At 39.6% G+C, this 17870-nt stretch overlaps 1 protein-coding gene across 8 annotated transcripts in view; it reads right to left on the bottom strand.

Annotated features, from left to right (window-relative positions):
- Positions 1–17870, bottom strand: part of INPP4B (inositol polyphosphate-4-phosphatase type II B) — a 755730-nt gene that overhangs the window by 249774 nt on the left and 488086 nt on the right. For all 8 annotated transcript variants that reach the window (XM_049632225.1, XM_049632223.1, XM_049632226.1 and 5 more), the window contains one exon: positions 8821–8871. In XM_049632225.1, coding sequence (XP_049488182.1) covers positions 8821–8871 — 51 coding nt within the window. The remainder of the gene's footprint in view (positions 1–8820; positions 8872–17870) is intronic.

Below are 17870 nucleotides of genomic sequence, written 5' to 3' on the forward strand. Positions count from 1 at the left end.
CCTGGCTACTTCTGATTTAAAAGTCACAATATTATGGTATACCATAAATAGTATTTCTCGTTTTCCCCTCAAGGTCAAGAAGTAAACATGAAAACATCAAACCCATATTATTATCTAGGCCATTGCTGCCTCACACATTGTAAAACTCTACAAGAAGTCAAAACTGCATCTTCGAGAGCATTCTCTGTTCATATGTCTGTTGCCAGGCTGCTCTAGAATGAGAGCCTGGACGTAAGTAGTCTGAGGACAATTGTATCTTTTCAGAGAAAAGTGTGTGGTTATTTCATACATAGAAGGCAGCCTTCTATGTATGAAAAGTGTAAGAAAGAAAAGCTTCAGGTCTGAATTTTTCTCCCTCTTTTCAAAGCTCTAATTTAGAATTCTTTCAAAACACTCAGATGCAAACATTTGAAATACAACTCAGCTCTAAAGTTGGAGATGCCTCTATGTTAGTAACAATAAACCCAATTAATTAACCTCAAACTCAAAAAGCTGGTTTAGACACCAAGTCACCAAAGCCAGAAGAACACAAGACTGAATAATTCGATGAAGGGTGTTAGATGAAAACAGAGATTGAGGCCCACGTCAGGCTCCATGCTGTCAGCATGGAGCCTGCTTGGAATTCTCTCTCTCATTCTCTTTCTCTCTCTCTCTTTCTGTGCCTCTTCCCTGCATATTCTCTCTCTCCCTCCCTCTCTCTCTCTCTCACACACATACACACACAAATTAAACATTAAAAAATAAAGTATTTGTGGAAAGAAGGTCTGATGAGATGTCAATGAGTGATGAAATGAGTGAGTCAAAGCAGAAAAGGAAGTTTAAGAGGTATATGTGTATTTGAAGCTCCACAAGGAGCTTTATTTTGTTTTCTGACAAACTCCTCCTCCCTAGTGCATGGTAGGCATGTGATGAATATTTACTGACAATAAATGAATGAATGAATGAATGGCTGATTTAAAAACTAGCTTTCAAGTCAGTCACTCTATTAGATATGGATATTAGAATGCTCTTTCTGCAGATATTTACAAAGTACTATAATTCACTGAAACGTGGATAATCAAAACAATTTTAGTAGGCAGACTGTATATTGTTGTAGTGAATTTCATTTCAGCCTTTTGCATTTAAATAGATGTCTACCTCACTTCCTCTTTCCCTGATTATCAGGGTTTTTAAACTCCTATTCCCCCCTCTCTCTTCACTCCAAGAAAACTCTTAACTGATAACAGATTTCATGACACCTCAAAATTTCAAATTATTTTCTCTCTCTTTTGAGATTTTGAAGATATGGATGGTTTTAGAATTAAAAACACAAACTTCACATGTCATAAATGTTACCGTGGTCTCTTCATCAATAAAAGGAGCAAATGCTCCAGACTGGAATGTAGCAATGAGAGACAGGTGAAGGGGCTATTTTCAGACATAGCTACACACACACACACACACACACACACACACACACACACACACCATGAGCCACAGCTGCAAGTAGTTTGTGACCACAGCCACTGAATGTCTCATCTGTCCACAGATCAAGAGATCCTGTGGAAGGAGGATGTTGGCTTGTACGCCTGTGAGCCAAGCCCAGTGCCCAGAACAGAGGGTTGCCTGGTATGCCTACTGCTTCACTGTGAGGGTTTGAAGTGGGCCAGGAAAAATGCCCATGAGTCAAACTTTCTTCCCATCATAACTGGCTGCCACATGCTTCATTTCAAAGGATAAGGGATTTTACAGAAATCATACAACTTATTAAAAGCTAATTTAGGTAATGGCATCATAGTACTGTTATGAAAGCATGTCAAACTAGAGGAGGTGTTATTTAGGTATAAGTATTACCGTATTTATTCTACAAATAACTATATTATGGAGACTACATGTTGCATAAAGTACAGTAATGAAATTTCTGAAGACAGTGTATAATTGTTCCAAACTGCAATGCTAACAATGGAATTGCCTATATGTTTAATTTCTAGGAAGTTTGTGTGTATTTGCTCCATCTCAATATAAGCAAAACACATCATTCATTTACATGAATATTCACTGGACTCTTGTAAAAGAGTAAATTAATTAGAGGAAAATAGTCTTCTCTGTTTCTAAAACCTAAATGCCCATGAAGGGAAAATAGCATACTAATGTTAATGTAAAAAAAACTTAATATAAAGCTATTTTATCTTTGCTGTCACTGTAATCATAACTATAGAATTTGAGAGAATTATTTATTTTATTTTTTAATTTTTTAATTTTAATTTTTTAAATTCTAGTTAGTTAACATTAACATATGGGGCACCTGGGTGGCTCAGTAGGTTGAGTGTCTGACTTCGGCTCAGATCATGATCTCACAGTTCGTGGGTTCAAGCTCCATGTCAGGCTCTGTGCTGACAGCTCAGAGCCTGGAGCCTGCTTTGCATTCTGTGTCTCCCTCTTTCTCTGTCCCTCCCCTGCTCGCACTCTGTCAATAATAAATAAATGTTAAAAACATTTTTTTAGTTGACATAAAGTGTAATATTGGTTTCAGGAGTAGAATTTAGTGATTCATCACTTACATACAACACCCAGTGCTCAACACAAGTCTTAATGCCCATCACCAATCTAGCCCATCCCCCACCTACTTCCCTCCATCAACCATCACTTTGTTCTCTAGAGTTAAGACTCTCTGATGGTTTGCTTCACTCTTTTTCCCCCTACGCTTCCTCTATGTTCATCTGTTTTATTTCCTAAATTCCATACGTGAGTGAAATAATATGGTATTTATTTTTCTCTGACTTATTTTGCTTAGCGAGAAAGTTCTTTAAACACTTTTATATTTCAAACATAACTCAAGGAACAAGATTTTCCATCTCTTCTTCAGTGCTGTTTCTAAAATTCTCATCTTAAAGGTCTTAAACTGGGAGCTCTAATATCAGTGGAAAAAATCGAGAGACAAACAAAAAAATTTAAGTCTCATTGGAGTTGGAGCTCAGAGATCTAAAGTGTCATACTAAATCAGTTATTCTGCCTCAAAATGGAAATCTGGGCTCTCACAGCCCCCAGAATGGTTATCCACTAATGGGTATTGTCTAGCCTTGTTACTCTGTCTTCTTTCTTACTATTACGTGGTCTTAAATGAAACCACTGACAGCCTTAATGGCTGTATGAAAAAGTTGCCTATGATAACTCTATCTTTCTCATAGCTATAGTAATGAGAATCAAAGTAATCCAGGAAAAGCACTTAGTACACTGCTGGGAAAATAGGAATTTAAAAGTTAACCTGGCTTCTACATGGTCCCAGAACTAGTTAATATGCAGAAGCCAAGTTGGAATCCAGGTTTCTTGCTTTTCAGTCCATCATTCTTTTATCCCCGTCACACTGTGCCTTATTTCCAAGACAGGCGGCAATTCCCTGTCCCTCTGCCAGGCTCTCTGCCTGCACAACATGTGGTTCTGACCTTTTCTGCCTGGTCGTGAGAGTGCAACACTCACAATGATCATTCTGGTGCAAGCACCCAAAGCAGATGATCATTAAATTGCTTGATATACAATTTTAATCACTCACCTGGCTAGAGAGTGATATCAAGCAGCGTGGAGAAAAGTGGGGCATCTGCCTCAATCCCTGGTTGCTCTCTATGGAGACTATACAAATAAACAGTTTATCCTATTAGCCCTTGCAGGGATTCCAGCTGTACCATATAAAGGGCCAGAAGATGTACAAACTCATACACCTTGCAGTGAGCTGGCCACACCTCCATCACCTATGTTCATCTCACAAAGCCTTTACTCAAAGTATAGGTTTTCTTTACACTACAATTTACAAGTACTATGTAGGGCTGTACTATCCAATGGGTAGAATTAGGCTTGTGGCTATGCTGAACTGAGATGCGCTATTAAGTGTAGAATATACATCAAATTTACACAACATGGTATGAAAAAAAGAATGTGAAATATAGCATTAATAATTTTACATAGTGATTATGTTTTGAAATGATTACATTTTGCATATATTGGGTTCAATAACACATTAAAATAAGGTTTTCCTGTTTCTTTTTACTTTTTTAAAAGCATGGTCTACTAGAAAATTTAAAATTACATATGTGGCACACATCTGTGGCACATATAATATTTCCATTAAAAAGTGATTGTTTAGAGGTTAAATGAATATATCAACAATAAGAATCATACTTTGGCCTATTCTAATAAAACTATACATAGGAACTGTGGCACAAATTTAAAGGGTCTTTGAAGTTGATATCATGAGGCCAATATACAACATCTCCCAAACGTAACTTATAGGACAGGCCCTTTTTCATATTCCATGTGCTTTTTCTTCACTGTCAACCCTAACAGATATGGTTACGTGGTTTCCCATCAAATAGAAAGGGAAAGAGGATACATGAACTATTCACACTGAAAACAAGACATCAGAAAGAAAAACAAAACTTGGGAGGAAATCTATTAAAAGTTGATAAACAGTCCAAAGAAAACATTAAAAAGCATTTTAGGGTGAAGTCATATATTTAAAAATTACATCTTCCCTATGAATATAACTCAAAAGGTCTCAGCACAGATTGGCATCTCGTTTACTAAGACATCAACAAAAGATCTGGGTGCATCCAAAAGATGCTGCTTAAAAATGCAAAGAAATGTATAGAACATATTTGGACTATTTATAATAAAGTATTTCAGCTCATTTTTTTAATGTTTATTTATTATTGAGAGACAGAGAGACACAGAGCATGAGCAGGGGAGGAACAGAGAGAGAGGGAGACACAGAATCTGAAGCAGGCTTCAGGCTCTGAGCTGTCAGCACAGAGCCTGACACGGAGCTCGAACTCACAAACCACAAGATCATGACCTGAGCCATAGTTGGACGCCCAACTGACTGAGCCACCCAGTCGCCCCTAATTTTCAGCTCTTTTTTAACCAGAGTAGTCAATGGTTAGAGTCCTTAGCATGTTGTAATGGGAGAACAAAGTCTTGGCCAAGAGCTAAAGCTCTCAGACACGTTTTGCAGTGCCCAAAGCAATATTCTGCGGATTAATCAATAAGATAAATATTACCCAGGGGTACCTCATAGGTGCTCAAGATGTGGTAATTCTTCTCTGCCCGGAATATCATGTACTCTGAGGGTATTAGACACACCACAGCATGCTAATTTGTTCTTATTTAGGCTCATTCTTACTATGCTTGAGATTTAGTTCTATAATATAATTGCCATTTTATTGAGTTCTGATGTGTCATAAAGTATACTAGATTTTTACATATTATTACAATTTACATATTATTGCAATTATTTTTAGATGTCTCCCCCCCCTTTTATTCTGGTGGTTCTAAAAAATTGAAGATGGTTAGCAAACCAAAATCAGGGTACGCTTTCTAATTGATTCAATATATATATATCATATATGTATATACATTTATTTATTGTTGACAGAGTGCGAGCAGGGGAGGGGAAGAGAGAGAGATACACACACAGAATGCATATCATACATATCATATATGTATATATATCATAATTTACAAGTTTCCAGGCACAAAGGTAGGGCTATTCGAGTGAACAAAATACATAGGCTCTTTGCTATCATGGAGTTTAACACGTAGGAGGATTGGGCAGACATCACTAACATGTAATACCTAGTTTGCTCATTTGTATTACTAATAGCACCTTGATTTTGTTTAAGTGAGAATTGTACTGAGATTCCCTGCTGCTTAGGGACTCCTCTCTTCTCAGTGAGAGATACGTATCAGTATACCAATCGAAATTTCCCCAAAAGCTACTGTTTCCCAGAATTGAAGGAACAGGGTCAGCTGCCTTTTGTCCTTCGGTCTTCTCCCCATCTGGACTGTGATTCCTGAAGGCGCAATGGTTAGACTGGACAATACTCTAACAAAGGAGGAGCGGCAAGGTGGATAGAACATGGTTGCTAGAAGTCATTTTTGAGTAGCTGCAGTCTTGGGCAATTTCCCCAAACCTTCTTCTAACATGAAAAAAATGAGTCTGTTACTTTCAACCCACTGTTTGCTAGGTTACTTGCTTCTGAATGCATGCCTAACTGATATAATTAGCATGCCACAGAATGTCAATTGAGAATTTTGTTTTGACCCAGGAATTATAGCTGAGTCTCTCACAAAGACATTATACCAAATGCACCATAGTGTCAGTTCAGAGAACCTCTAGTGGCCTGAGTTAGCAACCTCCTCACAGTGCTTAAAAAGAAGCCAGTTTACAGAAACTGGCCTATTAGTAAACATGACACACACAGCTGATATAAAGGTAGTGTTAGCAGAGAGGGAAGGTGAGCATTTCACAAGGTGTACTATTTAAGAACCGAGCCTAATTTCTTTGTTATATCATACTCAGGAAGACACCTTAAAGTCAAGGGAGGGGTGCCTGGGTGGCTCAGTTGGTTAAGTGTCCAACTTCAGCTCAGGTCATGATCTTGCAGTTCATGAGTTCAAGCTCCGCGTCGGGCTCTGTGCTGACAGCTCAGAGCTTGGAGCCTGCTTCGGATTCTCTCTCTTTCTCTCCTTCTCTCTCTTTCTCACTCTCTCCCTCTCCCCTGCTTGCACTCTCTCTCTCACAAAAATAAACTTTAAAAAGTAAAAAAAAAAAAGTCACGGGGGTCTGGTCCCCAAAAATCAATTATTAAGCTTGTGGGTGTCCAAACCATCTTTGGCTCCACTATATCAGGAACTGGAGATTGTCTCTCCTTTGAAAATCATGGACTGTCTAGCATCTGATGCTGGTCGGGCTTGTAGAAAGGGACAGCAGAGAGACGGCTGAACTGAGAGAGGAAACACCAGTGGGGTAGCCTGCATCTCTTCTGTGTGGCATGGAAAATACATACGTGTGTTTCATCAGGGCCAAAAAACACCGCAAGCAGCTAAGCAAGCATTACATGCTAGAAAAGTAGGTCTTAGCAGCAAGAGCGTACCGGGTGAGCCTGGGCAGTGGAGAAGGTTGAGCCAGAACCAGATTCCCCATGGTAGGGAAATCTGTGATGGGAAGGAGCCTACAAGGTCTCCAGAAATACCTATAGTTGTGTTCATTACAGAGACAGCATTTCAATGTCTGCCACATGCTGACAGGCAGCACTAGCCTGAGAAATATCAAAACCAGCAGAAAGGGAACCACAACCTCACCATGGGCAAGCACAGAAGGAACCTCTCCCCATTCCTTTCTCCTTGCCACAGCATTGAGCAATAGAGGAGGAAAGGGCAGGACTCATGTGAGAATCAGACTATGCTCCCCTTCCACTACAAGTTGCTAGAGGAACAGAGATGTCTACCCCATAGTGGGAAGTGATGGGGGAGGGGGGGGAGAAGAAAACAATTAAACTCAGAGAAGGAACTCAAGTTTTAAAATGAATAGGATATATTTCAAGAACTTGAATGAGAGAAAAAACAGGGAAATTTACATAACTAGCCCAAGATGTCACTAAAGCTTCAAGTGAGGGGGATTTAACACTGAGCAGTTGTGGGGATGAAGGGTTAGAAGAGGAAAAATAAATTAAACTAGCTCATCTTTCTTGAATCTCAAAAAATAAATAAAATTCCTTATAAAATAATGCATTCAGTTGATAGTTAAAATTTCAAAAGGTCTTGTTTTCAGAAGCAAGTACTAAGGGTGTGATGAGAGCTTGCGATGGAGGTTCCAGTTAAAAGGAGTGCACCTGAGGTGGTCACAACCCAAAGGCTGTGAACAGAGCCCTGAGCCCTGAGCAGGGGAGGAACAGCACTGGGCAGGGAAAGGGTCCTGGGGCCTGCAGCAGTGAAGGGCCTGAGGCTGGGAAGAACTTGCTAGTCACTCTGGAGAAACTAAGCATAGTCTGGGCAGCACAAGAGGTTTGAAGGTTTGCAGAAAACAAAGCATGAAGATTCACTCTAGTAAAAGAGAACAACATGTCCCCAGGAAGAAACCAGAAGCTTGTGTTAGGCATGAGAGAGCACAGAGTGCCCTTTTCCTTCTCCTTCCCGATCAGAATGTCAGACATGGCTGACATTCTTCTCCATCAATTCAACTCACTCTTTGGTGCACATATTTGGAGGGTTTTCTTGGCAGGTTCAGATAGTGGCTGTTGCTAGTGAGGAAATGATCGGCATATAGTACTCTGCTCCACATATCAATTGGGAGAAGGTTGTCAGTTGCCTGTAGGATTTCTGGGAATTTCAAATAGGTCTTTCAGTTGGCTCAGTCCCATGGCCTCTATAGACTCAACTTATTTCTAGGCTTTTTCATCCTCTCTGCACAGATCCCAGGGACTCAGCCTGCTGGGCTATCTTTTCAGGAGTTGTCACCACCTACTCTAGGCTTGCCTAAGCAAAAAGCACCTATTATCTTTCCGCTTTTCCAATTTCTAAAAGCTGCAGATGCAATGGCTCAGATGCAGCAGGAATTCTGCAACACCGGTCTGCACTTTGGTGGCAGCTACTGTTGTGAGTTGCATTACAGTGTTTAAGCAGCAGGAAGCAGAAAACAGCACAGTCTTTCAGGTAATTAGTTCTCTGCCTCCTTCCTGAAGCAGTCGAGCCCACATCAGCAATCTCCCTGGCCCTCTGTTGTTCCAGGAATGTTGGTTCCAAATTGCATCCCAGCTACCTGCAGGACAATTTCTCGATTCATCTCTATCCAGTGAAACAAAATATGAGTTCATCTGGGGATAATTTTCGAGAGACAAGAAATGAACTCTATACAATTCGCCAAATATGTGCCCCCTTGCATGGTCACACCCTGTTAATTTAACACAATTTCATTTTTCGGCCATCAGACAGCAGAAGGCCAGTGAAAATCCAAATGATTTAACTTAGAAGTGCTGTGTGTACCTTTTGGAAAGATAAAAAAACACTTACCCCAACCTCTGGCAGGGGATCCTTATGTTCAGGTAGGACACTGGTTCGAACCTATAGAGAAAAAACAAACGTTTTCTGTAGGATTTTGGAGTAGAAACTAGTGCAGAAGCTTCACACAGGTGCTGGGTGTCATTTTCCCATCATGGAGCATCAATTCAGACTGGGGTTAATCATTACCGAAGGTACCTGTGTACATCACCTGCTGCAGAGCCATAAAGCTCTCCTCTGATAGTTGCTAAGCTTCCTGGTTTTCCTAAGTACACAGAACTGCTGGATCCTTACCCCATCACCCCTTGTCAAATACAGAGATGTCTGGGCTTTAGGTGAATCAGCTTTAATCTCCTCAAAAAGCAACCCTAATTCAACATTCAAAGGAAAGGACAGAGTTGGTGTAGAGCAAGTCATTCCATGCAAGCTCAATAAATATTTATTCTCTAAATGAGCACCAAAACCCACAGTCTTTATAGTATATCCCTCCCACAGGAGAGTTCTGGGCCAAATTGTCAGATACCATTATCTAAATTCATTTGAAAATGAATTCTCAACTGGGGGAGAGGGAAATAGTGTAAAATAATCAGTCATCTGGGGAAGCTTTTCATATGTTTGAATGTGTTCCAAGTGAAATATCAACCCCTTAGATGATAAGTAGGCATATATCTTCTACTGAGTAGTGATCCTTAATCCTGGTTGTGCATTAGAGTTACCTGGGGACCTTTCAAACTGCTGGTGCTCTTTCCTGCCCCTGGATATTGATTCTAATGTACAGCTGAATCGATGTTTCTCTATTTAAGAAAAAACGCTTCAAATGAAAAGAAATCACGACTATCTTTCTCACTTAAGAAAAGGCTAGTAAAAGCAAGAAACACATAAAACCTAAATCTAGTATATCTTAATTTGAAGTAAGGATTAGATAATAAAGTTAAGTGAATACAGAGCAATAGACAAGCATACTCTGTTTAACTGGAGAGCAGAGGGAAGGGGTGATGAATGGGAGAGAGGAACCCTAGAAACACATGATGGATCAATATTTTAGGGGGTCATTTTAACAAAATCCCTTTGGAGGTACTGCACTGCCAATCATAACTCTCTTGAAATCCTTTAAGCTCTGACATACTTGACCATACCTGGTCAATTCTCCCAGGTTGAAGAGATACCTATAACACCCCTCATAATGTCAAAAGACTTGAACTAGCTCCCGAGGGCCTACTAGTCTTTAACACGGTTTCCATTTTCTTGGAAAAAGCCTCAAGCCATGGTAAAACAGTGCATTTTAACTTCCAGCTTAAGGCTCCTTCTTTGTTTCTTTATGACAGACCCAGCACTATCGCTTGCACAATTTGTCAGTCATTATGACTCAAATTGTTCACCAGAGCACAAAATAAATGACAGGAGAGATCCCAACAGAGTAAACAACACAATTTGCAGAACACACTCCACTCAGGATTTCATGATAGAGCGTTCACTGGCGAAGAGCATTTGCAGTGTGGCGGCTGCATTAATGCTCTTTGGTCCAGAATGTTCAGATGTACCATTCAGTCTCATTATCTGAAAACCATTAGCTGGCCTCAAAGGATAAGGAATCTGTATATTAACAGGGGACTATAATGGACCATACAGTGTGCGTATGTGTATGATATCCCTCTCTCTCTCTCTCTCTTTCATACACACAGTATATACTCTCTCTGTCTGTCTCTGTCTCTCAGATTAACTCTGTCTCTGAAAGACAGAGAGACTTGTTCCCCCCTTATCCACGGTTTCACTTGCCATGGTGTCAGTGTTACCCACAGTCAACCACTCTTCTCTGGAAGCAGAGGATTCTCCTTACATATCATCAGGTCAAAGCAGCCTAACGCTACATCACAATGTCTATGTCATTCACCTCACTTCATCTCAGCACATAGGCATTTTATCATCTCACACCATCATGAGAAGAGGGAGTATAGTACAATAAGGTATGTTCAGAGAGAGAGAGACCATATGCACAGAACTTTTATTATAGTATATTGTAATAATTGTTCTATTTTATTATTAGTTATTATCAATCTCTTATTGGCCCTGATTTATAAATTAAACTTTATCATAGGTATGTATGAATAGGAATAAACAGTATATGTAGGGTTCGGTATTATCTGTGGTTTCAGGCATCCACTGGGGATATTGGAAGTATCCCCTGTGGATTAGGTAAGACAACTGTATACACAATTACACACACACACACACACACACACACACACACAATGTGCGCATGTATGCATATATATATTCACACACATATATATGTATATATGTATATATAGTATATAAAGTATGTAGAGTGTACATGTTATATATATATATATATATATATATAAATGTACATCTACTATATGTCAGAATGGATTATATATAGTGAATGTATATTCACACATATGCAACCCATATAACACATATATATGTGTATGTTTATGCATCATTTTAAGAAAATATTTGACATCCAAATAACATTATCCAATAGGATATGCTTAAATTTAGAAATAAAGTGAAAGAAGTCAGACATTGGTGGAGGTCAACATATATAGTATTGCTATATCATATATATGTGTGTGTATATATATACACACACACACACACACACACACACACACACACACACACTCTATGTGATATAATATTAGATAAGGTAGAATAATATTGACAACTACTGCAATATTGTCATTAAATTTATGTTTATTTTATCAGGACAATTAGTCCTTATAAATATAAATAAACTACAAAGAAAAAAAAAAGATTCCTGACCCAAAGGTGTATACTATAAAAAAATTTCAAAGATAATCATGGACTAGTTTGCCATTTCCAATGTGTGTACATGTGTGAAGGAGAGAGAGACAGAGAACGAACTTCCCTTTACATAATAAAACTATTTTTGAAAAGTACATGTATGTCACATGTCATAACTCAAGGCATGTTTAAAACACTAGCAGAGCTCCTGATATAGAGGAATTGAAAAACAAAACTTTTGTAAACCAATTTTAAATTTTATAAAGTCAGATTTTCATATGAAACACATGTTTAAGGTAGTATATATGTATAGTTCTAAAACTTTTATATTTAAGGTTAATGCTACAGATGTTATGGTATATAGGTCACACACTGATGATGTTTTTTCTTGCATAATATATAGCCCTCATTACACTAAACACATACTAGGTGGCAAGCACTGGGTTTGCCAGTAAATAGGGTTCCATTTCTTCTCTTTGGGATTTCAGAAACCAGTGGATGGGACAAATATATAAATAATCCAGTACAACATAATACATGCTATAATGGAAATGTGAGCATTTTTCTGTGGGCATTCAGGGTAAGGAGTAATTAATCCAGACTGAATGTCAGGAAAGGCTTCACAGAACAAGCAGTTTGGGTTTTGAAGGATGTGTAGGAGTTTTAAGCAAGGAAGAATAGGATGAAGCAAACAGCGTATTACATAATAAGCATGCGTCATGGAGTTGTAAAAGGCCATTGGTTAGGGTGCCCGTGTGGCTCAGTCTGTTAAGCGTCTGACTCTTGGTTTCAGCTCAGGTCATGACCTCATGTTTCATGCAACTGAGCCCCTCAATGTAGTCCATGCTGAGAGTGTGTGCCTGCTTGGGATACTCTATCCCTCTCTCTCTTCCCTCCCCTACTTGCTCGTTCTCTCTCTCTCTCTCTCTCTCTCTCTCTCTCAAAATAAATAGATAAACTTAAAAAACAAAGGCCATTTGTGTTTGGGAAAGAGTGAGTATTCTGATAATACCATAACAGGGGGGCCTTCGGGGAAATGGTAAGAGTTGGGGAGATGTTTGGTTATATGTCTGAGGAGAGAGGTTGGGCCATTTGATATCTATCATGTTATGGAACTGGAGCTTCATGCAATTTATAGACAATAGGATATCAGGTAAGACAATCAAGTAGAAAAGTGATGTTATCAGAGCCCCTTAAAGCATATCCACTATGCCCTGAGTCATATTGGGAAAATAACCTCTTTACGCTAGTTGCCTTTTGCCTTTTTGTTAGCTATCTTTAGCATAGGGTGAATAATAAACCTCATAGTTGTTGTAGTACATCTTTTAAGTACCCAGAACAGTACCTGCCACTGAGAGGGAAGAAGGGAGAGAGTGAGTAAAGAAAAGAAAGGGAAGAAGAATTAGAGGAAATGAGGAGGGAGGGAGAAAAAGAAAGGAGAAAGGAAGAGAGAGGAAAAAGACAGAGGAAAAAGAGTAAGACAGAGATGGGGTGGGTAGAAAAGGCAGGAGCAATATGTCACTGAAAACAAATAATAAAGCCTGGACAGATTTAGATGAGGCCTTTTGATGAGGAAGGGATGATGCAATGGCTGTCACTGTAACATTTGGAACATTCCAGTTCACGGGCAATGTCATGCCTCCTGAGATTTACTGGCCTTTCTTCAGGATTCATTTTCCCTTTTTTGGTCTTATTAGCCATTCTTCTTCCCAGTTTTCTTTACCATACCCCTCCCTGTCCTTCCTGGGATACAAGAATGTCTGCCTGACCACATATTTAAAGTTATTATAACTTCCTCTTGTCTAGGAGGACACTTTTATGATATCAAATAAAGATCACTTAATAGAAGTGATCATGTAGATTATATGTTCCATCTTGAATAGTTCTCAAGTTTCATATAAAGCAAATTCATTTACTTTTTCATAGGCTCAAACTTCCATATACTAAATTTGCCTTGAAAAAAAGAAAAACTGAGGTTGGGAGGGTGGTGGAGACTGCTGTATTCTTCATGGGTGAGTAGGTAAGAATGAGCAATAGGGCTGCCTCAACTGCAGGCATTGTTGACTATCCAGATATAGAGAAGGGGTAGGTCAGGCTGCCATGACTGTGCACTAGGCTGTCCATGCCTCAGCCCCGGGCAAGTGCATCTTCTCAAGAGCAAATGCAACTTTTCCCTAGCTGGGCTCAGCTGGACAGGGTTGTAACAGTGCTTGAACATCCCCAGGGCAGGGAAAGGGCCTAGATCTTCTTCTTGGACTACTGTGACATCTGGTAAGTTCTCTGATATTGAATGCATTGTTGAAACACTTTCTTCTTTTTTTTTTTTTAAATAAAAATGTTACTCTAATTCTCTACATATCTCGAGTTAGAATATATTATTTCATCACATTTACTTGTTCCACTTGGAACGAGGCACCAAACTGCCTTCATACTCAAACACATGAAAAGCTGACTGGTACAGAAGTGTTCTGCCACCTTCCACAATATTAATATTCGGGGAGGAAGCTGCTCAGTTAGGCCCATATTTCCCAGGATGCCTTGTTTTGAGAGATAGCCATGTACCAAGCTCTCACCAATAAAATATATGTGTAAGTGATGTTTGCTGCATCCAAACTGGAGTTCTCCGAAGTGGATAGCCTAGGCCCTCTTCACTGTCCTTTTCTCCTTCCAAGGAGTCCCGCCCTTAGGTGACTGCAGAGCCACACATGAAAGAACACCATTCGCCACGCCATACCACGTATCCCTACCAGTGTTAGATTATAAATGATTGTGTCAGTTTTCTATTGCTGCTTAACAAATTTCCACAAACTCAGCTGCTTAAAACAACATCCACTTATTAATTCACAGTCTGTAGGTCAGAAATCCAGTCCTCATGTGGTTGATTTCTCTGCTCTGGTATTACAAGGCTGCAGCCTCTCCTGGAGGTTTGTCTAGGCAAAGGTCTGCTTTCAGCTTCCACAGGCTGGTAGCAGAATTCAGTTCCTTGCAGCTCTAGGACCAAGGTCCCCATTTTCTTGATGAATGTCATCTGGAAGCTGCTATAAACTCCTGGAGTTTATTCCATGCCACTGTTACTCCATGCCATGTGGCTTCCTTCATCCTCAAATCCAGCAACAGAGGATCTGCTTTGCACCAAATCCTTCTTGCACTTCAGATATCTGTCTTTGGAATCCACTCTTTTAAAGGCTTATCTCATTAGGTCAGACTTGCCCCAGATAATCTCCCACTCTTAGGCAACTTTGCCATGTGACATGATCTAATCACAGGAGTATGTCCCAGGGACCATGTAGAATGTGTACAACAATGGGGCAGTAATCCTGGGGCCAGTGTAGAATTCTGCCCAACACAATGACCAAGAAATAAACTTCCCACTGTGAAAAAACACTGAAATTTGGATGTTTACATTTGTTTCAGCAGATCACGTAATATGACCCCCCCCATTTTTTTTTTTTTAATGGAAGTTTGGATTCCATTTATGGCTATGAAGAAATAAAGCAAAATATCTAATATTAAATCCTAATTCATTATTTTAATGTCAACAGATCTGTATTAACTGCGTATTATGATCCAGTGACTGTCATAAACACTGGCAATCCCAGAGATTAGGAAGACAAGGTATTTCTCACCCACAGGTAATAATGATAACATGGCAAGGGTCAAAACATACAATTATAATTGCTAAGCATCTTCAATTGTGTAAAACTTACCAGCCATTCTTAGATACTGATTTTCCAACTATTTAATTTCTGTTGTGCATGGAGAAAATGATCCATGTATAAGCCCAAATGATTCATATCACAGAACCTTAGAGATGGGAGGGATCTTAGGGTAAACCTAGAAAAACCACCTCTGTGATGTGAAAATTGTACATGAAATATCCCGGGAGGTTACATTTAAATTTTCTCCTTGGACATGTTTAATCTCTAGCTTATTCTCTTACTAATTAGTCTTGTAGAAGTAGTATTGCTCACCTACTTAAAGGCTCCAAACAGATTAAGTTAATGAAAGAAGTAGGTTGAGTGTGAGAGACAATAGGGAGGGGAAAGGAATCTGGCAAAAATGGAAATCACATTCCTAGTCTATGAAGAACAACTATCCAGCTCCAAGTAATTAAAATGTTCCTGAGAAAAAAAATTCTTCAATTATCAACAATGGACAAATCCTAACTCTTTTGCAGGTATACCATTATTAGTATTTAATTATTTTTGCCAGAAACCAGCCTGATATAAAAGGTAAAAATATGCCCAGTACTATTTTTAGTGAGTGGGGGGGAGTGCTATTCTAAAGCAATTGTTCTTAATCTTGACAACACATTAGAAACCTCTGGAATATTTTTTAAAGCCAGTTTCCAGACCATGTTCTAAAATAATTACATCAGAATCTCTGAGGGAAGAATCCAGGGATCAGTGCTTTTTAAGGCTGACTCCACACCTGTTTCCAAAGTGCAGTCAAAGTTAAGAATTACTGCTGTAAAATAAATGAGATTGTTTTGAGTGTAAGCCTCAAAACTAGCTCCAAATCCTATGAAAATTTGCAAAAAAAAAAAAAATGTACTAGGCAATGGTCATGTGATGGAATAAGGCTCTCTTGGAAAACAAAAAATTAAAAAAAATATGTTAATGGATTCTCAGAGCTGGAAGAGGTCTTAGACATTATCAGGCCATGTTGCTTAAATTTCAGTGTGCATTCTCATTACCTACTGGTCTGCAGCTGGTTGGGGGATGGTCTGAGGACTATCCCTTCCAAGGTTGTTATAGAAATGCAGAATCTCAGTCTCACTCCAAACAACTGAATCAGAGTCTTCATTTCAGTAAAGTCCCCATGTAATTCATATGCACATTCAAGTGTGAGAAGGTCTAGTCTAGGATAGTGCTTATGAGGGAAATAGGTCACAGGTGAGAATGGTAGACATTCATTTGCACATAAACATGCTTGAGACAAGGGGTGGGGTTTATTCTTCTGGTTTTGAAGGTTTTTGGTAATTTATTTTTAAATGTCAAGCATCTGTAAAAGCTCCAGATAATACTTTCTATCAGAGATGCCCTTTCCTTTCTTATGCAAAGGGGGGAAGGGTTGCTCTTATCATCAATCTCAAATCAGGGATTGATTTGGGAGAGAGCTTAGCTGGAATTTCCGTAAGACTCATCGTTGCAGGCTGAATCTCCACTTCTCTAACCCCTTCATGCCCCCCAAACCCTCAATCTCAATATCACAGGTTGAAGTCCTAACCAGCGAGTGCATTTGGAGATAAGGGTAATTAAGTTAAAATGAAGCTATTAGCATGGGACCCTAATGCAATATGGTTGATGTCCTGAAAAGAAGAGGAAGACGCTGCAGGGGTGTGATACAAAGGGTAACCATGGGAAGAGGCAGCCAGAGGGTGGCCGTCTGCAAGCCAAGGAGGGAGGCCTGAGAAGAATTTACTGCTGCCAACACCCTGCTCTTGGACTTCCAGATTCCAGTATTTTAAGAAAATAAATTTCTGTTTAAGCCACACAGTCTGTGGCAGTTTGTTACGGCAGCTCTAGAGAACTAAGACACTCAGTCTACCCATGTTGTAGGGTATGACCCCTCTCCAGGACGTTCAGCCAAGAACCTTTGGTTGAGGACTCTTTGTCCTTCGACCCTAAAAGAATGCTAGAGATTCTTGGAAGTCTCTGCATATGTGTTTCACACTGTGTCCCACTCAGCTTCAAAATCTGGCAAATGTCTTTAGAGGCAGAACAGCCATGAATTTGAGTCCCCTTTGGTCTCTAAATTTGTCATTTCAGCTACACATAAAAACCAAAATCTCTGCTGGGTTCTATGTCTTCCAGCTGCCACTCTGTGTTAAGCAAAACCTTGATGCTGAGACTTCCGAGCTACAGGGACAATCTGTAAATGCGCACAGGTGGAAAAGAGCTTTTTAGTCCCTCACCACCACACCCTCTTGGGCTTTCTCTCTTGCCTGTGACTCTCCCTGTTTCCAAAGCACTATGAATCTGTGGGAGGTTTCACTCTGCTTTTTAGAAGGCTTTGGCCTGGTTCTCTAGACTCCTGAAAAGCTCAGAATTCAGCAAGTCTCTTCTGAGAAAAAAAATGTTCATTGACTTGAAGCTGATGAAGTCTCAGTTTCTTACTTCCTCCAACACATGCACTGAGAGTTTTGCTGATTTTTCTTTCTCTGAGCAGCACCAGCTCTGTGTCCAGGCAAAGGCATGTTCTTCAGCTCATTCTCAGAACCACCAAATGCCCAAAGAGGAAAAATGGCAGGCTCCTGAGAGCTCAGCTCCAAAAGATCCTCCTTTCTCTGG

The sequence above is a fragment of the Panthera uncia genome, chromosome B1 (genome assembly GCF_023721935.1).
Source record: "Panthera uncia isolate 11264 chromosome B1, Puncia_PCG_1.0, whole genome shotgun sequence".
Classification (NCBI taxonomy): domain Eukaryota; kingdom Metazoa; phylum Chordata; class Mammalia; order Carnivora; family Felidae; genus Panthera; species Panthera uncia.